This window comes from Venturia canescens, chromosome 9 (genome assembly GCF_019457755.1).
Source record: "Venturia canescens isolate UGA chromosome 9, ASM1945775v1, whole genome shotgun sequence".
NCBI lineage: Eukaryota > Metazoa > Arthropoda > Insecta > Hymenoptera > Ichneumonidae > Venturia > Venturia canescens.
In genome coordinates, this window is record NC_057429.1 from 13,646,847 (window position 1) to 13,669,324 (window position 22,478).

The following is a 22,478-nucleotide window of genomic DNA, read 5'->3' on the forward strand; positions in this document are numbered from 1 at the left end:
TGGTTCATATGGAAAAGAAAACAAAAGAGTGTGGAGAAAGCGAATCGATGTGAATGTCAGATGGGACATGGATCAGAAGAGAAAAGGGTGAAAAGCGTATCGATTGGAGAGCAAAAGGAAGAGGCCGGTACGACCAAGTATGTCCGGCGGTATCGCCGGGCCACATTGTTCCACGTCCAAAAGCAGAGCTTCGAAATAATCGTCAGGCAAACCTAATGGTGTATAAAGACCTGATATCAAAAACGACTCATCCATAGGCTGGGGCCCACGCGAGTTCGTGGTATGTCCACCACCGTTCAACGAAGATTCCAGACTGAGAAAAAAATCCGGCTACGAAGGATGCAATGTGTGAAAATAAAATGACCGCTTGCCACAGAGAGCGTTAGCACCTGATTTCGTTTCACTTTCTGTCTCAATGAACCACCGATAAGCCAAGTTTCCACGCACTCTCTTGAATTATTAAAATGTTCGACGCTTCGTTCAGTTTCGATCATGAGACATCATGAGCTAGATGAACTCCCAATCAAAAATAACATACAAATAAGAGACACATAAATACGTAAATAGAAATACCAAGCAGAAAGTTTCCCCCCTCGTGGCAAACCCAATTCCTAATTCAGGAATCTTGGAGGGATAATAAAGAAAATTGCTGTGAATAATAATTCGAAGGAATCGAAAATGACGAGTGTACAAGTGTCTTAACTCGAAACTCGAGGTGCACAGTCTGCTGGGTGTAGTAAATTTTGTGAGACATCGATCGAGGTCAGCCTGAAATACAATCTCGGTCAGGAACGACTGTGTATAGCATTGAGTACGTTGTAAGCTGTATATTTGTGTCATATTTTCAGATAACGCTGCCGAATCAAAGGGAAAGAGAGGTCAGAGTAGAGAGCTCCACTTTCGAACAGCAGTGGAAAAAAAGCAACAGGATGTCGGGGGTGATGGGTATGGAAGGGAATTTGCGTGCGATGAAAGCAGACTTGGGAAGAAGGAGAATAAGAAGAATAAGAAGCCGCATTGTTCTCACCCCCGAGGGCAGAGGATGTGAAACAACGGCAGGGCAGAGGGTGGGGGGACAGGGAAACAACTCGAAAGTAGGAACCACGAAGCTGTGCTAACGGCAAAGCTAAGTCTGTCCGGGTGTAATGGGCGGTGTGCACGCGATCCCACACCCGTTTTCGACGGATGCTTCTACGAGGTGCAGGCTGCTATAGAATACGACGGTGGTAGCGTACCCTTTCCGCGAGCGATTCTAACTTTCGGCTCGATCGGCTTCCCCTGGCCAATCGTCAGGGCAAGTATACACGTTTGATATACACGAGGCTGAGCCGAGGCTAATCATTCCAGCGAGCCACCAGCACCAGCAGCAGCAGCAGCAGCACCGTCAATCCGGTGTAGCCTTATTTCTCCATGGAAGAAAACATCGGAGCTGTTGCGTCGTGACTTATCGGTCCTAATTATTCGACCCCTCACCGGGGCACCCCTCATCGGAGGCTACGTAAGAAGTGGGCGAACGGATGGGAAGCGAGACGATCGGACACCCACCATCATCGTGGGGCCAACTTCTTCAACCGCATACCATGCACTTTCTCTCTCACTCTCCTTCTAGCGAACAATCTCCTGCATGAAGAGTTTCGGAGGTTATACGTTGGTTATATAGTGTGCGAATGGTTCGGAAGCTTCGGAGCTTTTACACACTCGACCAAGTGGATCGCACCCTCCGTTGAGAGACTGGAAGTTCTGCTTGGCGCGCGCGCGGCTTAATACGTGCACCCATCGTGCGCATATACGGGCGCGAGCCCTTAGGAAGTTTCTTTAACGTGAACAAGTGAGCGAGCACTCGACGAATTCACGTCAAAAAAGGAAGTATCGCGCAGGGACAAGTACTTGGGAGGAGCGCGGTATACACATAAAGACAGCAACGCTTCCTGCTCCATCCACGCGTGGTCAGGCGCTTTTAACATTCTTTTTTCAACCCTCTTTCTAAACAACAGGAAGAACATCAACAGCCCAGAGAATGTGCTTCAGGGCCACCACGAGCCGGGGAGCTTTGGTGTGATAATTTTTCAATTTGGCCTTCATACATTATCACTGATATGCGATGACACCGAGGGGACTTTATGTGTGAGCTTGGGTACAAGCCTCGCAACTGCACTGCTTGAAACTTGGCGGAAGCAGGATTCAGGCTCGTCCGTAAAAACCGAGGGCGAAGAAGCAGCCTCGAAGCAGGCTGAACGAGAGCGAGATGAGGCCAAACAGACAGGGTGACACGCAGCGCCCCCTTCCCGATGAGAAAGTCTGAGTGGTTGCGAACTGAACTCGGGGTTTCCCCTCAGCACACCGAGATCCGCGTGATCCTCCAAACAACAATACTGAAAGTGAGGGATCGCGCATACGTATACGCTCGCATTCACATTTAAAAAAAAAACCACGTTTGTGTTGTGAACCCCTTTCTATGACGTATCCGCCCACGGGAACATAAGAGACTCGTCTCAAAGTAAGCAACGCTCGCTAGTAGACCAGCCACGACAGAGGGGCAGACTGGACCAGCAGGCCAATGTAGACGCGCACCCTGCTCATGTTTTTTACAGTAGCCAGACGATACTCTCTTCGTCGTCTGGTCAAGTACGCGGAGTTTACTACTAAGTCTGGCTTGGAATGAAGCGGGACGTGGTCATCAGAAGAAATTCAAGGGGACAACAAGTGCAGTATGAACATCAACGTGCGTCTTCAGCGTCCTGAGAATCGTGCCATCAACGATGACTAGGGGACTTTTAGTTCAATACCAAAACGAATTCCATCATCGAAAACTTCGGTGACATGATTAAGGATCCTCAAAACCAGTAACCCGAATTGTGCCAGGCCTGTTAAAAGGTTCTTGTATTTCTTACATACATTTTACTTCGAAAGCTGCCTAAAATCTTTTTTTTCATAACGATTCTTTGGCGTCTGGTTCAGCAATTTTTTCTTTCTTCTCTTTAAACTTTTTCCCCTTCTTTTAGACTACTCTCGTAAATTCCAGCTACATTAGACAGCGCTGGCTCAACGCGATAGACTACGCGCGCGCGCGCGCGCGCGATGGCCATGAGAGAGAAACGACGCCGCAGCTCGCCGCGTTGTTTGTTCCGTCGCTTTATCTCTAACGTAAACAGCGGGCTCGCGGTACAAGAATATACGTATACGGTGAGTACACTGCCTACGCTTCAAGAGTGTAAAAAAAGATGAAGAATATAAAAAGGCTTCGGAATTAAAGAGAAGCAGAGAGAGAGAGAGAGAGAGAGAGAGTGAGTATTATGAAGAGACAAACTGAGATGGAACGACGAAAAAGAAGGAGGCTCGAGCAGATGCCGAGAGTTGGACGCAGACCGAATAAACGATGGAAGACTGATGCGAAAGGGAGGAAGAATCGAAGAGGCAGGAGGAGAGGGACGCCGGGGCAAAAGTGAGGAGGACGGAGCACCTCTGACAGCAAAATATAGAGAGGCAGGGATAACCGGTACATACACAAAACAGCGAAAATAACCCGCGTTTCGAATGAGAGATAAAAAGTAAAAAAAAAAAAAAAAAAAATTGAAAAAAAAACAAGAAAATAAAAGTATGCGCGCGAAAGAAAGATCGTTGAAAAAAGGGAAGAGAAAAAAGTATGCGTGCGCGAAGAATGAGGACAGGCGCAAGTGACAAAGAGAGACATGGCCAAGGGAGAAAGAGAAAAGAAAAGAGTTGCGACGAGAACGATGGATAAACAAATGACAACAAAGCAGAAATAAACAGGGGAATGCGGCGGGAAAATACACGCGGACGCGAGATACGAAAGCGTCGTTTTTTCCAGCTCCCCTTCAGGTTCCGGCTGTCTTTCCATCTTCCTCTGGATCCCTTTGTGCATATACCATTGCAAAACGACGCAATTTTTGTTTCCTCTTTTCCCGTGTTTTTTTCCTTCTCTCGCCGTTTTTTTACGTTGCTCAACGTCGCTCAAGGCAACGCTTTCACACCTCTGTAGATTTTTGTTCTACCACTCTACGCTCTCTGTGTTTATTTCGCAAAGAACTTGGTTCACAGTCAATAGTGCGAGCTATGTGCAAATGAGGAAGCAACAGGATGGTGACATTTTGCGATTAAAGAATTACTCGTCAGATCCATGTCTCGGGATCGTAGCAATTCCGTCATTCATTCGATTACACCACAGTGAAAAATGATGGCGTTCATCATTGGTCCTCTAGAAAATTATTATTTTTCGTACTAATATAGTAACAGCATAAATTAGGTTCCATACGTTTCGGTAAAATCATTACAGATGCGATATCCCTTCGGCAATTTTATTCTCGAGAGCACGATCGAGGATGAGCGTTAGGGAAAGAGATAATTTGCATGCTGGACAACATTGAGATTCGGGCAAGTGGGCGAATTGCTGGGAAAAGTGGACGAAGCTTTTAGCGCATTCGCATATGCAAACTGAGCGTCCGTTTCGTAGGGTAAATACATTCATTCGTGATCCTGCACGGCCAGGGGGAGGGAGGGAAGAGGAATGGAAAATTACAGCATGTCCCAAAACTGCGGGGAATAATGCGGCAAGAAAAACACGAGTAAAAACAAGATTTACCTTGCGGTTGCGATTCAGCCATTCCGGTGGATGAAAAGCGAGAGGGAGATGGAAAACCGTTATTCCGGAAGAAGCTTATAGAACGGGGATAAAAGGTAGGATAAAAGTGAAGGAACCGCGAGGCGAGACGGTAACGCGATTCTCTCTGAGAGCAGCAGAGTGATTGATGCACGCCAGAGAGTTTCCTTCAATTAGCGAGATTCTTCCAGCGTTCAAGGCAATATTAACGATTCGATTAAGGACCGAAAGAGAGAGCGGCGGGGAGGGGAAGGGTCGCAGTTGTAACAAGAAAATATTGAAGAAGCTTACGAGAAAAATTCTCTAATGAAAGTTGGATAACGTGATGTCTTGTCGGTTGAAAATCATTTTTGAAACAATCATTCCAGAATATGCATGAATAATAAAGTTACTCCGATCCCTATACGCGAGCCTACGGAGGATCAGAGGAAAAAGGGAGAGAAAAAAGTATCAATCCAGAGTGGTCAAGAGGGAGATGAGTCGAGGGTTGTCAAAAAAATTCGCGGCTGTCCACGTTTCCGAGGATTATCATCGGGGGATGGTTTCTGGGCGGCTAGTCGTCGCGAGAATTCGATGGAAATGAATAAAAAAAATGGTCTATAGGTATTGAGAATATACAGGTATGCAGAAGAGCTTGAATAAAGTGGATGGCGAGGCAGGTAAGGTATTGGAGGGTCTATGGGAGGCTAGCGAGCCCATCCGAGGGCAGACTATATAATTTCCCTTGAGGGAGATCGGGATGGGCGATACTGAAAGGGGCGCACGGGGAAAGAGGGTGAAAGTGAATGAAGGGCGAGCGGAGGTGTGGAGGAGGTTTCGAGAGATCGACTTGTTGTCCAGCAGGTGGGGACAGGCCAAGCGTTGTAGCATATGCTCATCGGCTGGCCCATCAAGGTATCCATCCTCGAGACCACAATCGATTATTATCTTTCCAATTTACATAGCCCGCTATAACGCTCCTATACAAATCTCCATCAATCCCCCAGCCCCGCGCGAGTCAACTTTTATGTTTAAAATCACGCAACTGGATTTATGGAAAATTCAAGTTTTCTTCGACAACCTTTTTCAGGGGCTGGAGGCTTTCATGTTTTCCTTGAATGTTGAGTTATTCCACCCCTTCGGTGAACTACCTTCGTTCATAATTATTCCATATCCAAATATTATTGCGACAAACTCTTGGGCCGATAATAATCAATACTAACAAAAGAACTCGTTCAAGTTGTCCGGTCGCGCACGCCACTGATGAATTCTTTAAACACAACCGTGAAAACTGTTGATTCATGGAATGGGAAAAAGGTCAAGGAAAGTATGGATTTATTTTCGAAAAAGCTTCGATAATTATTTTTCGAGAGCTCTCGAAAATTCGAAAGCTTTGAAAGAGAAGGTTTGGACGAGCGTCGATGAGCCAAAAATGAATTGATCGATTATCTTAAATGGCATTGAAACGTCGAAAATAAAGTTTGCCGAAGAGAGAAAATCGTCATAACCACGTCTCACTAAAAATCTCACTCGAAACTTTTTTCCCCTTACGTCGTTTCGTTGAAGAAGCTTTAGCCTCGCTGTGCTTTGGGGACCGAGTCGTTCGACGTTTCGACGGAGCCCAAGCAGGCAGTCTCATTTTATAAAATCTTTGACACGTCGGCAGGAAGACTACACCGCGGAGCAAAGGAAGAAAGAAAAAGAGGACGAGAAAACGTCAGTCATTAATAACTTTTAGGTGGCAGATTTGGCGCGTATTAATCCACCATATTATACCGACATTCCGGCAGGGAATGAGAAGGGATCGTCGTCTCACCGTCCTTATTTTCCTCGAGCACTCTTTGGTCACCCTTACCGCGCCATACCAACGTCACGAGACTTCCGCACCCCTGTGACTTTACCTCGTACCCTGAGACTCGTCGGATAGCTGAGTCGACGTCTCCTTAATGAAAAATCTGAATCTCGGGCGCCTCTAACTCTCCCCATTTTTTCTCTCTCCCTCTCTCTCTCTCTCTCTCTCTTGCCATTTTGTGACTTAAGGTACGATCATTCTCATAAATATCTGCTTCTCGTTACCAACTGGAATGCAACATTTTCATATCGAAAAAACATTAATCTGACCAAAAACATTATTCTATCAGCTTTTTCTTCAAACGTCTTCGAGTAATCCAGCGATCGTTCGACGCGAAAATCTCAAGTAGAAAGAGCTTCGTATAACCTTGAAACTTATTGAAATAAATTAGTAGCGAAAATCGTTTTTTTTTTTTTTTTTTTTATCGATAAGAGAATAAAAATTCCAAATATTTTCAAAATATTGATACCGTACGACGAAAACACTCACGGGACATTGTAGCTCTCTACGCGGAAGAGTTCGCACCCTCGGGGCTGATTTTTGGTGAGGGTACTTCACTCGCTTTATCCCCGCTCTCTTCCTCCTTCCCAGAATCAGAGAACACGAAAATCTCTTCCGCCCTCGTAATACGACGACGTTGTGCCGTGTACAGACTTTATATATGCACATACGATACACGAATGCGAACGAAGAAAATAGAAAACGGAGCGCAAAACAGGCCAAGAGAGGGAAATAAAGTGAGCGAGCTTCCATCGGAGCCTGTCGTAGTTCACGAATACGTTCTGCTTATATTTTATCGAGTACATTGCATTATAACGTGGCACGTAGCACGTCTTAATGTGTCAAAATCGATCACGTTTGTACGAGTATCTACAACGACGCGGGAAATTAATCAAATGATCGATAAGCAAGATCGAGCAACGCGTGAAAAATGTTAAGAATGAGGTCGTACAGTGTGATTCGATGAAAATTATTGATAAAAAAGAAAAAAACTTTTTGGTTGTCCTTGCTTTTTTATTCTTTGTACTTCGAGGTTGAAGCAGAGGATTTTTTTCCTCGACGTCTCATTCCGACGCGCGGAGACATTTCCATTTGCTCGAGATGTGTTTTTTCTGTTCATTGTCCCATTTTGGAAGCCTTGGGACGAGCACGAGGAGGGGGCGGGAAATGAGACAGATATACCTCTGAGAATGTGACCCTTGACCCGTTTGGCGCGTTGTTCGAGTTGAAGACGGAACGTCCCTCGAAGCACGAGAGCGACGCACGTCAAGAGGGAAAAAGAGGTGTGAAACTCCCACTGAATTGAGCCCAGCGCTCGTGTAATAGTCGCCGGAGTCGCGAGACTGCCTCGCAACGGAGAATTATATCCGAGAATTGTTTTCATTAAAGAGAATTCTCGAGTACCTTTGCTACAATCGTTCTCGTCGTCAACGCGACAGTGACGTTATGTAGGAACGTCCAGCTACGAATGACTCGCGTATGTATACACTCCGTGAAGGTAAACGGTGCTGAAGGACTACGAGGCTCAGTCGCGTACGTGTGACTGCCCAGGATTAACCTCTTTTCTTTCGAACTTGACTCTTAGTTAAATGGAACCCCGCGACGGCGGTGAGTGTTCGATACACGATTCGATTTCTACGAAGAGTCGTCCGAATTTTGGTGCATAGAAAATGGTGAATTCTCGCAGAAAATTTGTATCCTCGATTAATTATCCAAAATTCGTTGGAGCGGATTTCGAGTACATTTGAGAATATCACACTCTTCCTCAAGATCATCAAGCGAAGATCGACGAAAGGGGTGCAGGTTGAAATATAAGAGCTGAAGGTACTTGGATCTCGAGAGGGTGAGTTGACTCCACGTTATTCCGTTTTTCCTGCCATTCTTTATACCCTACTTTATTCCTTTTTTTTTTTTTTAATTTCAGCACGTTTCCGCAGTCGAGTAGAAATACGACACTCGTTCCCCGTCCGGGTGGTACACTATTTCTTGTTCGTCCCGGAGGGTAGAACGGGAGGGATGGGTTAAAAAAGGGAGAAAAGGTAAATGGCCGTTGGACGAGGCGAGAAAAAATGTACACGGAGGTAAGAAAGTGGGTGATACACAGAGAGCTCGAATAAGATAACCCACATAATCAATTAGGCTGTTTTTCACCCTCGGCTCTAATTGCCAGTAATTCGAGAATCCAGCAATGTATTTAACGCGCGGCCCTGGAACGCCTGTTCTTAGAAATTCGTTGACATAAGCGGAGCGAAAAATTGGGGAAAACAAATCAGCAACATTCCCCGCAATCTGCTTGCCTCGACGCTCAATTTTTTCAGCTCCGACGCGCATCAATTATAAAATTAAACATCGAGAAAATCAGAAAACAGTGGAAACAGATTGTCTCGGGGCGTGAAACGCGAGAGTGATTAATCACAACAGAAGACAGGATGCAGGAGGCTCGATGCTAAAGAAATTAGTGGATCATGAAGCGAGGAGGTGGCAGCAGCACATAAGGGACGAATAATAACGAAATCGCGCGGAGCACAAGCCAGGCAGCGATATCGCGGCTTTCTCTCACGAAATATAATCCACGTACATGCAAAAATATGCACACGGACTATTGGAATACATAACGAAATACATGGACTCACACACGTGCAACGATGTTTCTCTCAATTATCGGTTCCTCGTGGCCCGTCAGAATATCAAGCTACTCGGGCCGTTATAACCATGCTAAATTTCGTATACACAGGTTCAATCCGTACGAATATACTCGATAATACATCTGCGCAGCACACACATTTGGACGCGGAGCAGCTCGTCGTGTTCAAGCATCGAGCTCTGCACGTTCGCGTACCCCTTTCCTGTGTATAAATATATAAATATCCATGCACAAATGTTTACATATGTGCGTCTGAATGACGCTATATATCGATGGACAAAACGATGGAAGGAAGCGAGAGCGAAAGAGAAAAGGATGGAGCAGCTTGGCCGAGCTGAAAGAGAGAGAAAAGAGAAGGAAACGCGTACGTATACACACATGCTCGAGGGAAATGGCTAAGAATAGGTTAGCGTTCAGACGCTCCAATATAGCTAGGACTTAGCACGCCTATGAGCGAGCGGGTCATTGGCATTAGGGGTTGGTGGCGGGGTGCTCCTCCGCGTATACGCTTTCGCAAGAGTATCGAGAAAGCAGCCCGAGATAAACTTTTACCGATGTTCATTGTACGCGAAGCGTTTGTGTCTCCCGGTAATATATCTTTGGCTTCGTGCATCTACTCACTTTCTCCGCTTGCAGTAGATATTTCTTGTTGCACCGAGGAATATTGAAACTGTTTGAAAATGAGTCCGGTGCATTGAGAAAACGAGATGCGGAGTAAGAAATTTTAGCCGCAATCGCATATCCGCCTCAGTAATTTCATCGAGTTTGTACCGGGGATCTCGATAAAACATTGATGAGATCTTGGGATCAAGCAATTCCGGGGATTATTAAGAGTGACACTGCGCCTCAGGAGCATGCACAAAAAATCCACCGGGACGATAAAACCTTGCGACTCTTGACTTCCGGTTTGGAAACAAAATGGCGCTTTTTGCAGACGAATCTGCGATCGAATCTTATTGAGTTTTGAGGTAACGAGGAAAAATTATTTTTGTCCTACGACCTTTCGGAACGATCGAATTTATAGATGAACTCTCAATCGAAACGTTTCGCTGCTTCTGCTGTTTTTTCACGAGACAAATCGTCCATTTTCCGGAGAATCGGCTAACTACATAAGTATGACGATTAGGGGGCTGAATTGATTGTGGGAATTATGGCGGTGAGGTTCCCACTGATAAAAGACGATCGATATTTCTTCCTACGTGTACATATGCTCCGCTATTATCAGCGCTCATATATAGAATTCCTGATCTGTGACAGTTAAACGTACCGTTGCTTCGCGAACGCGTAATTTCATTAAAAATACACGAAGAAACACTTTTTTTTATAGATATTCATTATTGCCGAAATTCCGGTCATTATTCTTGGGCTATTCGCACTTTTTCATACGAATTTGACAATAATTGAGGCATTTCGAATAAAATACTGAACAGTGACACTCCGTGGAAGTGCGTTACCGAAAGTAAGAACAAAAAAAAACTGAACAAATAAAAATTATTTGAAAAACCAAAAAGTTGAATAAACAAAATGTAAAAATTACCCTCAAACTTTGCGATGCGACCGAATTGATTTCGAAAACTGAAAAAATCTAAAAAAATCACGTGGAAAAATGAACACTTAAAAGCTCTAAAAAGCAGGATGGAAAAGTAATTCTCCATCTTTGCCATGTGTCATGAGGGAAAGGAATTTACGAAAACGTGGTGCTCTGTGTAGGTCTACGAAGCAAAAAGTTGTTTGGACTTGCACGGAGAGTCATATGTCCATTTTGTATTTTCGTAATAGCGATTAACGGAGCGTTTTGCAGCTTCAGGCACGTTCTGCAGTGAAACGAAGAAACTCTAATCACGCGTTGCTCATAAGTCTCCACTAATCGTCAGGCAAATTACTATTGTTATTGTTATCAATACTATTTATTGACGTCACTGTGATCATCGTCATACTTGAGTGAGGGTACTAATTCTAGTTTTCGTACGATATTTAACGTCTGCGAAATACAATTAGGTTTAGGTCAAGTGTCCAAACTCCTCGGATACGAGGCCACGGTGATCGTTAAGTTAGAAACTTATGACACGTTTATTATCGAATGAAGCACTCCAGTAAATGGGAATGTACTCAAGCTTCAAATAACTTTTAAACACGAGGAGAATTTATGCTCCCTTTCAATGTGCTTTTTTACTAAAATAACGCTTGAAAAACTAAAGTACGCGTCGCAATATTGATTGCTCATGCGATAGAATACACAAAAATGTACGAAAAGAGATTGCGAGTTTTTCGTTGTGATTTGTAAAAAAAAATGATGCCCGCGATCTCGAGCGTTGGTTTCCGTTCGTTGCCGATCGGCGGTAAGCTCCGTCGTTTCTTCCATTTGAAAAACGACGTACCTGAGATTTCGTTGTTTACAATTTGGTGAACAACACCGCAACGATTGCGCGGTAAATCACGTTAAAAAAAATTTATCATTGTTGACCGCACGGCTGTATCGCGGAGAACGGCAAATTGGAAGAGGAGAAGAAAGAGAGAGAGAGAGAGAGGAAGGAGGACTGAAAAGTGCCTTAAAGTCTGGCAAAAAGGAGAAGGTGAACGCTGCCGCAAGTCGGGTATTGATATCGTCGAGTAAAAGCCACCGCTTCGGTGCAATATCTACGCTAATTTCTCGTTTGTGGTATACGGGAAAGCGAGAGCCGGATGACGAGTGGGAACGAGACCGAGAGAGAGCGTAAAATACTGCCGCGAGAGAGAGAGAGAGAGTCTCGAGAACGTTATCGAAACATGCAATGCAAACGGATTACTCGCGCGTCTCTGCAATATATATTCATATGTAGATCCAATGCAACGAGGAAGAGCGAGATGGACTCACGTATGTGGACTGGTAAAGCGTGGGTGGTTTCGTACGAGAAGCTATCGCTGATGTATGAATGGCATTTAAACACGTGACACAGACACACACGGAAATTATAAGCAAAAAAAAATCAAATAACCAGCAAGCGTATTTAAACGATGGTGCGAGAATGACGAACACGAAGGGACGTTCGACCCTTTTTAGCTAAAAACAATAAAAATCGTTCTTGTTGTTGTTCCCTTCGGCAAGGATGATCGTTATTAGAAAATTTAGCGTGGCGTTAGAACCCTGTGGCTTTTAGCCTAACAAATTGCCGTTCGTATTAACGAAACGGTGAGTGTTTCGGTGTGACCAGATGTTCGGTGGGCTCCGTTAAGTCTAGTTTAAATACTGTTATCGGGCCCAGGCATTGCGAGTCCGGAGAACCACCAGACCACACTACAAACCCTTGCCCTTCGTAACGGAGTGTTTCACGATTTAACGTTACAAGGAAACTCGGGTGAGCCACGCAATGTGGGAAACGGTGATGCTCAACGGAGCTGAAATGGAGTCTTGATCGGTAGTGATCGTCTCCCAGACTTTTCTTTTGTTTACCGATCACTTAATGTTTCCTGCTTCATTCGTTTTGCGTATCGCGGTAGAGCTGACGCAAGCGGAATGTTGCAATTGCGATAAGAAAAGGCGTTGAAATGTTTTTCGTCTCGTTCTCTTGAGACACGGGAATTAAAAGGAACAGGAGCGACGAAGAGTTGCCAAGTTAGTCGCGGCGCTCAGGAGATGAGACAGTAAGTAGGTAAGAAAGTTATTTCCCGGACCGGACACGCTCAACCCTTCTCGTCGACGAGACTTCCCCACCATCCTTTCGACTTCAAATCCACCCTAAGTGACACGAAGATGACGGTTGATTCGATGTTATATTCGAGGGTAAAAGTAGTTCGAAACGTTGCTGATGCGGAAGATTCTTCAATCGAGAACTATGGAAAATCTGATAACGCAGAAAAAATGAAGAAACGTACGAGGAATCCTTCCTTCCCAGTAGCCGAAAAGGCACTGTGTGCGCAGAGGAGAAACTGTCGAGGCTTTTACGTATATAAAAGACCCTTGAAGTGAGGCGCACCAAGAGTTTAAAGGCTAAACGGACCGGGCTGACTCGCCATGCATAACAATTAGCCTGGGAAAATCATGAAAACGTTTTCGCACTCTCACTACTCCGGCCGCATGCCAAGCTCTTTAGACTGTATATTGAGAGAAAAGCAAAAGCAAGAACGCGCGAAAGAGGAGAGAAGAGTGCAGAGGCGGCGGAGGCGACGAGAAAGGACCGCAAAAGGCGCGAGGCGTCCCGACGACCAAGAATCTTCTTCGCACCCCTCGCGGCGTTCCTGAGGCCAAAACCCATTCCGTGCTACGTTCACCCTTTCTCCGTTTTTCCGAGCACGAGGAAGGGGACAGCATCAACGTGCTTCCACCGGAGTCACCCTTTTCGTGTACGAAAGCACGGCGAGATAACGGCCAGAGTTACACGCCCTTTCCTTCGACCCTTTCCCTTCTGATGTCTCACGGCCACCGAAGACCGAAATCTACCGTGTCACAGGGGTGCTCAATCCGAGCGGAGTTGAAGCAAGAAAATTCCATGGTTCGATTGAATTATCTCGATCTTAGACGAGGCTAGTCAAGATTATAGAACCAGCTAAAAAGGGCGGTGCTCCTAAGACTTTTATCCACAGGAATCCAACATTTTCAACCAAACACGACCTACTTCCGCGAGGATCGATGGAGCCAGGAACTTGTCAATGGACATCGAGACTCCACCTGCTAGAGAAAGCCTCCTTCAAAGTATTCATTTCTTCAAAGACATCAAATCAACATTAGCAGCAATTGACTAATGATAGCCATTAAGAAAAGCAACCTGCAGACACGTACGAGAAAGGGGTCTTTGTGCCGGAAATAAGAGTCACGTCGCCCGAAGGAAGGGTTGATTCTTGGACTCAAAAGGGTTAGTAGATCGTGGCTCGTACTATCTTCCAACAAGTACAGTAACCATCATGGACTCTCTACACGCACGTACTCCCATATTAGGAGCGGAATAATATACGAGCCATCGTTCCCTCTCTCTCTCTCTCTCTCTCTTTCTCTCCGTCTCCATCGTCTTCATTCTTCTCCTGATGCTGAAGCAGTGAGAGCATCCGTACAGGCGAATGCACCGTCTAGGAAAGGGTTCACTCGGTTTGGCATGATTTACGTCATCTTACGATACGCTCCGTGCCGGGTCGGATCGGTCACCCGTCATACATTACCGGTTCTCGAGGAAATCCTACGAAATATCTACTTGCTCTCTCCCCTTCGCTCTGTCACTCTCGCACACTTTATCGCGAGGCGGAACAACGTACTGCAGAGCTAAGATGCCGTACTCACTCTGTACAGGGTGGGTAAGCTACGAACAGTATAAAGTGGACGCAGTAAAGACGAACGTTAGTTCAGCTCAAAAGTCCCATGTTGCCTCCAGGAACATTGGATCGTGAAATTTTCCATTTTAAACGATTATGAAAAAGCTTAATTAAGGTAGACCATGCCCGTAGGATCGTATTTTATGGGTGACAATATTGGGTCGATTTTTACTTTCTAATTAAAGATATTATCTAAATTAATGTCAGAGTTATTGATTCAATATGCAAATACATTATTTCCAACTTATTTTTCGGCGAATAAAATTACAAGCCGCATTAATTAATCGGGGATCCGTGACTGACTGAACCCAAAATTTCATTCATTCCTGGCCTAAAATACTCCAGTTTTTTGTGTCAAAAATCGCTTTAGAGAACGCTAAGGGAAAACACTGAGGGAAATGGGTCAAGAAAAAAGTGTTAATAAAAAGACAGAAGGCTATGACGAGAATGGGCCAAGCCAAGAAGAAGCAAAATTCCGAAATAAGCAAATGTGAGGTTACAAGTGCTCATTTTACCAATTTCGTTCAATCTTTAACGCAATATGTCTTTATTACTGGTATAAGACAATCGTCTCGAATTTTCTTCCCAGACCTTCGTCGTATACTTCATTGTTATTGTGTACGTTTTTCATAAACTTCGTAAGAAGCGTTCATTCGTTATATGGAAAGATAAACGATTTTTTACGCAAAGTCCCTATCACCCTGTGTATTTTCTTCATATTTAAACACATTTATCCAAATAACCAGTAAGACGAACCCTTTAAAATTTGATATGCGTGTCAGACTCTTTAAAGAAAATCGTTTCGTGCATGAACTAGCTTAACAATAGCCCATAAACCTTAACTGGTAACTGCATATGCTGAAGAGAACTGATAAAAATGATCATCCTCTTAATTAGCGGAATAATTATCTTCAAGTAATCCTTGAATCTTGCAAAGTAGAAACTTCGTCAACAGTTCAGACACCCTGTATCTGCATGTACATGCAGCCTTTTCTAGATTACATCAGTTGACGTATAAGTAAATTCAAGCACTCCACAGACTTCTAAACGCTGCTTCTTAGTCTCGCATTATTTTCGCGATCTTCCTCTGATGAGCTGTTGTCTTATTGTTGTTTGGTTTGCAAGTGTTCGTGCGTGTTGCAAGTGTGCGTACACGCGATGACGATACTCCTCGGCTCGTTCGATGTCATGCTATTGTTCTCTCGTACCCGTATCGTCTCGGCGTGTGTTTAAGGTTTTTTCAACTCTATCTCTCTCTCTCTCTCTCTCTCTCTCTCTCTCTTCTCCTCCTTCTTATCTTTGTTTTTACGATGACTGGATCTTCAAACAAGCAAGAATGGAGTCATAGCCTACTCAGAGCCGCGGACTCGAGGTGCAGGCGCGCGCTCCGTCCGCGCGTCGAGATAGAAACGCCAATAGAATTTTCTACCAACATTACTTTTGTACACATTGTATCAATTTATATCTTTGCACGGTATTTTTGTTAAGTACAGACGAGAGCGAGTGCGCGCGCGCGCGCGCGAGCACCGGAATATTGCGATTTAGCTCTAAGCGCATAAAACACGCCTCCGTGTGTGTCCCGACTCGTGTGTCTGCGTCCATCTGTGTACTTACTCGACTCTCGACTCTTTCGTTTCATAGACGCCCACTGAAACTCACTCGCCCAACTAAACAGGAAATCCTTCTTTCAGGTAATTGGACACGTGACTCATTTCAATCTGGTTCATAGTTTCTGCGGCAACTAAGATCGTTCAGTTCTTCGCTCGTTCATATTATAAAACGTTTGAACCATCAAGATCCGGGAAGCATATTTTTATAATTGGCACTAAGAAAAATGTCGAATATTAAATGGACACATTTCATCAATCATCGATCAATGGAAGGCGACGGTGTTATTGGTACTCAAGGATGTTTTTTAGTCTGACCGAATCCGTCGAACGATGTTACGACTTGGGCCTCCGCGGCATACATCCGAAGTGAGGGTCTCGATGACATTTCTTCCGCTTCTCAGATCATTTTGTCACTTGTGAAAAGCTTCACCCGGAGTTTTATCAAAGTGAACGGAAGATTGATCATCCATTAAGGTCGTCCCACTGATTTGCCGTTCCGGACCGATTTCCGAGGGAGCGAAAGTGCATAGAATCATTTGGAGAGCGATACGAGAGGAGAGAAAGAACTCGAGATGAGTTTGAATCGGATCGACCGAGTCAACTGAAGCGCCGAGATTATTCAGACCAGCCAGTAAACACGTTGAGCCGGTTCCGAGTGAAGTCTCTCTGTCTTCCTTTCCGTCTTATCGCTCCCCTTCTCGCGCTCTTTCCTTTCAGTGACCGAAGCCGCATGTCGTACTCGTGCCCGACGAGCCGAATGAAACCGCATTTTTTCATTGTTCCCAAACTCTTTTCAGCTGCGATGAAAAGACGAGCCTGATTTTAAGCGACCTTGAAGCCACTAGGCGAACGCGCGTCACGTTATACGAGATTGTGGTTCGTTGGACTGCGCGATTTTTCGAGTCGAGTGTGTTTCCGAGGATTCGGCTGGTTCCAAGGCCAACCGGAAGTCGAGAATTTCCTTTCGTTGTCAGTACTCTTTTTCCGGCTTTCCCTCCTTCAAAATTTTATGTCTTCCGCTGATCGGACTCGTGAAAGTTGAGTGAAGCAATCTAAGCTCGATCTTCGGTGATTGAAAAAAAAAAAAAAACATGAGAAAAGCACACGACCGGAAACTAAAGTTATTCGTACGCGATGTAATGAGAAAATTCCTGGGAAACTGTGAAAATTCTGGAATCGCATTCGTCAAGTCGACTGTAATTTTAGTGTGAATGGCCACGAGATCGTCCCACGTGAACACTGTGGAAAATGCAAATTTCTGGTAGAAAAAAAATAGAATAAAAAAAAAGAAAAAAAAAAACAACAGGAAAAATATGACGATTCCTAGATACTGAGGGAATAATCGCGGAAGTGACTACGGTTGGCAACGGAGCGAGGTGTTACAAATTCCACATGCAAGTTATCCGCAGAGCACGCACCGCTGCTACTGCTGCAATGCCGGAGAACCATGCATGACCATGGGAATGCAAATGAACTAATTTTCAAGAATTCCCGTGGGTCTTTGCGGCCACGTACCCTCGTCATTTTCCGATACCCTCAACGTAACAGATACCGAACAGTACAGTCGTGTTGCTACGTTCAGGCGCTCTTTTTTTATATTCCCTATTTTCTCTTTTCCACGAGACTTGTGCTCTCTTTGTGAAATTCCTGTATACATACGTCAAAGTTTGAGTACGCCAGGGGCTTTAAATCAGAGGATAAAAGAGAAAAACTAATCTGCGGGAGCGTTGTAACACACACGTCCTCGAGGAATGGTTTTACCGAAGAAAAATCTCGAGTTTTGTTACTGATGGACACGAACGAATGTAAAATTAAAAAAATGCGTTCGGTTTTTTGCAGAAATTGCCTCAGGGAAATTCTTCTCGGAATACGAATGTGAATGCGGTGGGATTGACTATGAAAAATTCCAAGCATTTCTATAATATCATGGATGGAATTTGAAAAACTTCAATTTTGTACGGTAATGCAGTTGAACCATTATTTTCACCTGCTGGTTCTATACATGCGAATGACAGCCAAGTTCCTTTCTATCGGATCGACCACAAAAAATTGCATTATTCTGGCCATCGTTTCAGTGGCTAACTCACTCATTGAGATTACGATCGATTTAAACATTTTGAGTAAAAAAAAAATGATGATGCTTCAATCGTACGATGATTCACTCCTCGGAATGACAATCGGTTTTAATATTTGCAGTAAGAGCAGAATTTCATAATTTCGTTCCAATTGACACTCGTCAAGATTTCACGAAAGGTCCAGCAAGCAAAAACAATGCAGTATCGACTCTCAGGGTTCAATGCGATCTTCGAGTAGTCTCTCCCTTGCTCTCTTTCTTGCAGCCTGACCAGAGCAGCAACTGAACGCTGTATTATACATTATTTTGCCATATCGTGGCTTGTTTGCTCGTTACACTTTTGTTTACACTCAGACCGACCGAGCGCGATTGTAATATTGTACAGTTATATGCTTCTCGTTCTTTGTTCAGTTCCCAATAACGGCGGTGGTGTTCGCTTGTGTATCAAACACGACACACGAATGAATATCGTTGAATGCTTACTCACACCGAATGAATGCAGCGAGCGTAACTCGTTTTTGTTTTTTTTTCTCTCTTTTCTTTTTTTTTTGTTTACTCACTTTTATCGATTCATGCACGTCTGTATAGTTGCGGAGAGTAAACAATAATTCTTAACTCTACGATAGGAGTTGCAACGTGAAGTTTGAATATTTGTATCGTTATTGCGATTTGTATTATGAAAAAAAAACGTTGATCGATCGGAAAAGTGTATCGATCCTCGAAAAATCCGTATTTTCCATTCAGTTTGCTTTTCAATAGTAAAAATAGAATTCCCGCGTGATGACGCCTATTTATCAGCTCTCGACGCTATATTTAATCGCCGGAACTGTAACAGAAGGGCCATTGTGCAGCCCGTTATCAAGGACGAAAGGGAGAAAAGAAAGGAAGCGAAACAACGGGTTTGATCTCTCATGGGAAGTGGAGGCACGTGTGCCTCGTCTTTATCGCGGGCGGGTTCAAAATAACCGGAAATTCTCGAGGGACCGAGACGCGGATTTAAAAACTTTTGATTCGTGTGAAAAATAGGATGAAAAAAATTCAAAAGCGGCATGGGCTAGCACACTTTTTCTCGTTTTCCCAGTGCCAAGTGAGCTCCGAATAGGAGCGACTTGGAATGTCGATTTGACGACAAAAGCCGAGCCCGCGAGTCATCGAATTCGCGGATAAACGCCAAGTGGCGTAAACAGTGGGAAAAAAAGTAGGCGAAGGAGTCGAGCAGCGTTGAAAAATGGCGGAGAATCGGACGCGTTGCGCTACGCTGGTGTCACCGTGTATATTTATGGAAATTGTTGACATGTATTATTGATGTGTATAAAAGGTAAAGCGTATACGAGATTCATGAATTTACATACGTCTCCGGGAGCGAGTGACGCGCGCCGTATACCGCATGCACCTGTTGAACGATGCGGCGTGGTTTTGTCCTATATAGAGCACTGTGACGCGTGTTAACCGATCACTACCTTCCGAGTGCTCGCACGTTTGTTATATCTCGTTGTTTAGTTTTGTGCGTATGTGTGTGTCTGTGTGTGTGTGTGTCTCTGTGTTTTTTTCATTTACTTTGTTTTGCCAAAAATTTCGGAGTGAGACACGCGTGTCGAGGCCGATTCTAGTTTCGGTGATCGTTCATCGCGTGCTTAACAAAGTCTCAATCAATTTGTCACACGCGCTCGCGCACACATGCACACGCACGTAACGCACACTCACGTATCCATGCATCGGGGCTCGTACAGCGATGACCGTATAAAAACACTCGTAAATCCGTCACATCACAAATCCGATCGAGCTGAACACAAAGTGATACGAAGAAATTTTCTCCCACCAGAGTTGCCAGCTGCCCATCCAGAGTTCCACTCGTCAGTCATCGTTGAACCACGACCTTGCAAACTGTACCGCGCACAAATATACACACGCACTATCGCCCACTAACGCTCCAGCGTTTATCCTCCTCTCTCTCTCTCTCTCTTCCTCTTCTTACGGTTCGTACAAAACTGTCGTTTTGTTACATCGACGTTTAAATATATTATTGCACTCTGGATTTTTCCCGTTCGCTTAACCGAGCCGGAGAGCACTCGACGACGAGTCGGCGGCTCGAGCGCCTGACACGTGTGCAAACCAATCGGCGGCAGGTCATAAAAACTCATTAAATTCGTCACAAATAATAATCCGCTGTGATGTTTGTTTTCCAACGATTGATCAAAGTCGCACGATCGAGTTTAACGCAATCGCGTGTTACTGGCCATGCCACGAGCGCTATCCAGGAGCTTTTCGAGGTTCTCGAACGGGGACACACAACTCGCACTTTAATCCTGTTATTCCAATAATTCTGTAGAGTCGAAACTCAACGTCACTTTCCGATTCGGCCACGATGTTCCACAATGGGAAAAAAATACTCGAAAATTCGTTGGCCGCTGAATTGGACAGTGGGAGAAAAACAGGTTGAGAGATTAGCGGGCTCGCTCGCGCGTGCGTCTTCGACGTTGCGGCGTGCAAAGAGATTCGAGTCGAGTGAATGAAGAGACAGGAGAATAATCAAACGTACGTAAAGAAGGGGCGGGGCGGGGGGAGGCGGCCGAGGGAGAAGGAAGAGCGTAAGAAAATGGAAAAAAACGCACGGAGAAAAAAGCCGAAGCGTTTGAAATCGCGGAGCGGGACGGCTCGCGGTACGATCGACGGCGGGCTTTTGCCTCTGGGCCAGCGCAGCACCAGAGCGAACTCGACGAGCCGGCACACCAGCGAGTTTTCTCTGTTTTCGTACTCCGAGCCTGTTTTTCTCTGTGCTCGTATACGGACGTGTGTGCACGCGTCTATACCACATTGGCGAGAACGTATGACGCGTGTGTATAGAGGAGAACAGAGAAGCATATGCGCGCGAGCGAAGGACCGAGCCGGAGATTCGATAAATCCGCGCGACACGTCCAATGTTATATATTTAGTGATGTGTGCTGCTCCCCGTCGTGTGAGTGTTTATTCGAACGTGTGTGCAAGAGCGCGAATACGCAAAACAGAAACGCGAGCGAGCGAGGGAACGCGAGACGCGAGGCTCGCTCGGCGAACGCGCAACCCGCGGCCCCCACGTTGTTTGTCTCGCGAGTGGCCTGTTTACATGTTGACTCTGTGTTTACGCGTTTCGTACTCTAGCCCCCCCCCCCCGGCCTCGCCACGATCCGAGCATTCCTCTTCCCCCCCGCAGCGGGTCCCGCGCCCAGTCCTCTCTCTTACTCCCTCCTTCCGTCTCGCTTTCTCGCTCTCTTTGCCCCCCGACCTCTCCGCCCTTCTCCGTCAACGTCATCCCGCGCTCGGAGGCAGCACGCCACCTCCACGTCGTCGTCGTCGTTCGTCGTCGTCGCGTATACCATCGCAAAAGCAATTCTCTCTTTCGCTCACTCCCACGGGCAGTTTCTGTTCACCTTTTTCTCTCTACTCTCAATCTCCCGGCTCTTTACCCGTTCTTCTGGTATTCACGGCTCCACTAGTTTCAACTGCTACCGAAACCGCGACAGAGAACTCATCCTCTCCATGCTCTCAGTCATTTTAGACTCTGAGTCAGTCATTGTTCGCGATCTTCTTCACCCGTGCCAGCTCGTGCTCTCCTCTGTATACTCACCTCCCGAATCCGCGATCCCTCTTTTCCGCGTTTCCTACACTCATTTCCAATAATTCCCATGAATTTTTTACGTCACTCATAAATTATGAGATTTCATAACCCGCTCTGGTCCATCGAGCATCATCGTCCGGGGGGGCACCTTCCGCATCGCAACTATAGGGGACCTTAATTTCAGGGACGGAGGCAGGAAACTCGAAGCGAAAGTTCGACTACGAGAACGTCATGACAACACTGTCGTTGTCCGATTGTCCGCTCTCGTCGGCCAAAGTCCCAGGAACTCGGGACCGAATTGGACATTTTTTTCGCTTCGTCGTGACTGCACCTGGCCAATCATCCGTCATCGTGCCGGCAGTCAGGTGCGGACAATCTCCAGAATAATTCAAACGAATTCAATTCAATCCGGATAATCCGACGTAATAGGCTCGAGCCAGTATTTCCTCGTCCGCAGTCCACACAGCGCGATCTCTTTTTTACCGTCGTATGTAGGATTCAATATCATAAATTATTTCCAAGTGTATGACACTCGTGCGCGCTCCGTCTGACGTCACGTCCCGAGTACATAGGATAATTCGCGATCGTAAGTTTAGTACGTAAGAAAAACGAATCTAACAGCAGATAAGAATAACGAAAAGTGGTGGGTAATATCGACGCCTCTGTGCGATAAGATTACATGCCGAATGCCGAATGTGTTTCGGGGAACAATTTGTGGAGCCGGGATGATGGATAGTCATTATCGAAGGCCATCGACCCTGGCTCAATTGAGTCACTCGAAGGAGACATCGATCCGATTCTTCTCAGCAATTAAACGATTATGCGA

At 45.3% G+C, this 22,478-nt stretch overlaps 1 protein-coding gene across 10 annotated transcripts in view; it reads right to left on the reverse strand.

The window, feature by feature from the left end:
* The window catches only part of FoxP (forkhead box P), a 210,710-nt gene that overhangs the window by 161,124 nt on the left and 27,108 nt on the right, over positions 1 to 22,478 (reverse strand). For 2 of the 10 annotated variants that reach the window (XM_043427801.1, XM_043427800.1), the window contains exon 1: positions 19,410 to 21,057. The exons of 2 other annotated variants lie outside the window; for them this stretch is intronic. In XM_043427801.1, the coding sequence (XP_043283736.1) occupies positions 19,410 to 19,446 (37 nt within the window). In that variant the 5' untranslated portion in view covers positions 19,447 to 21,057. Of the gene's footprint in view, positions 1 to 19,409; positions 21,060 to 22,478 lie in introns of those variants that run through there. 6 more of the 10 variants (XM_043427805.1, XM_043427803.1, XM_043427807.1 and 3 more) reach the window with 6 other exon arrangements.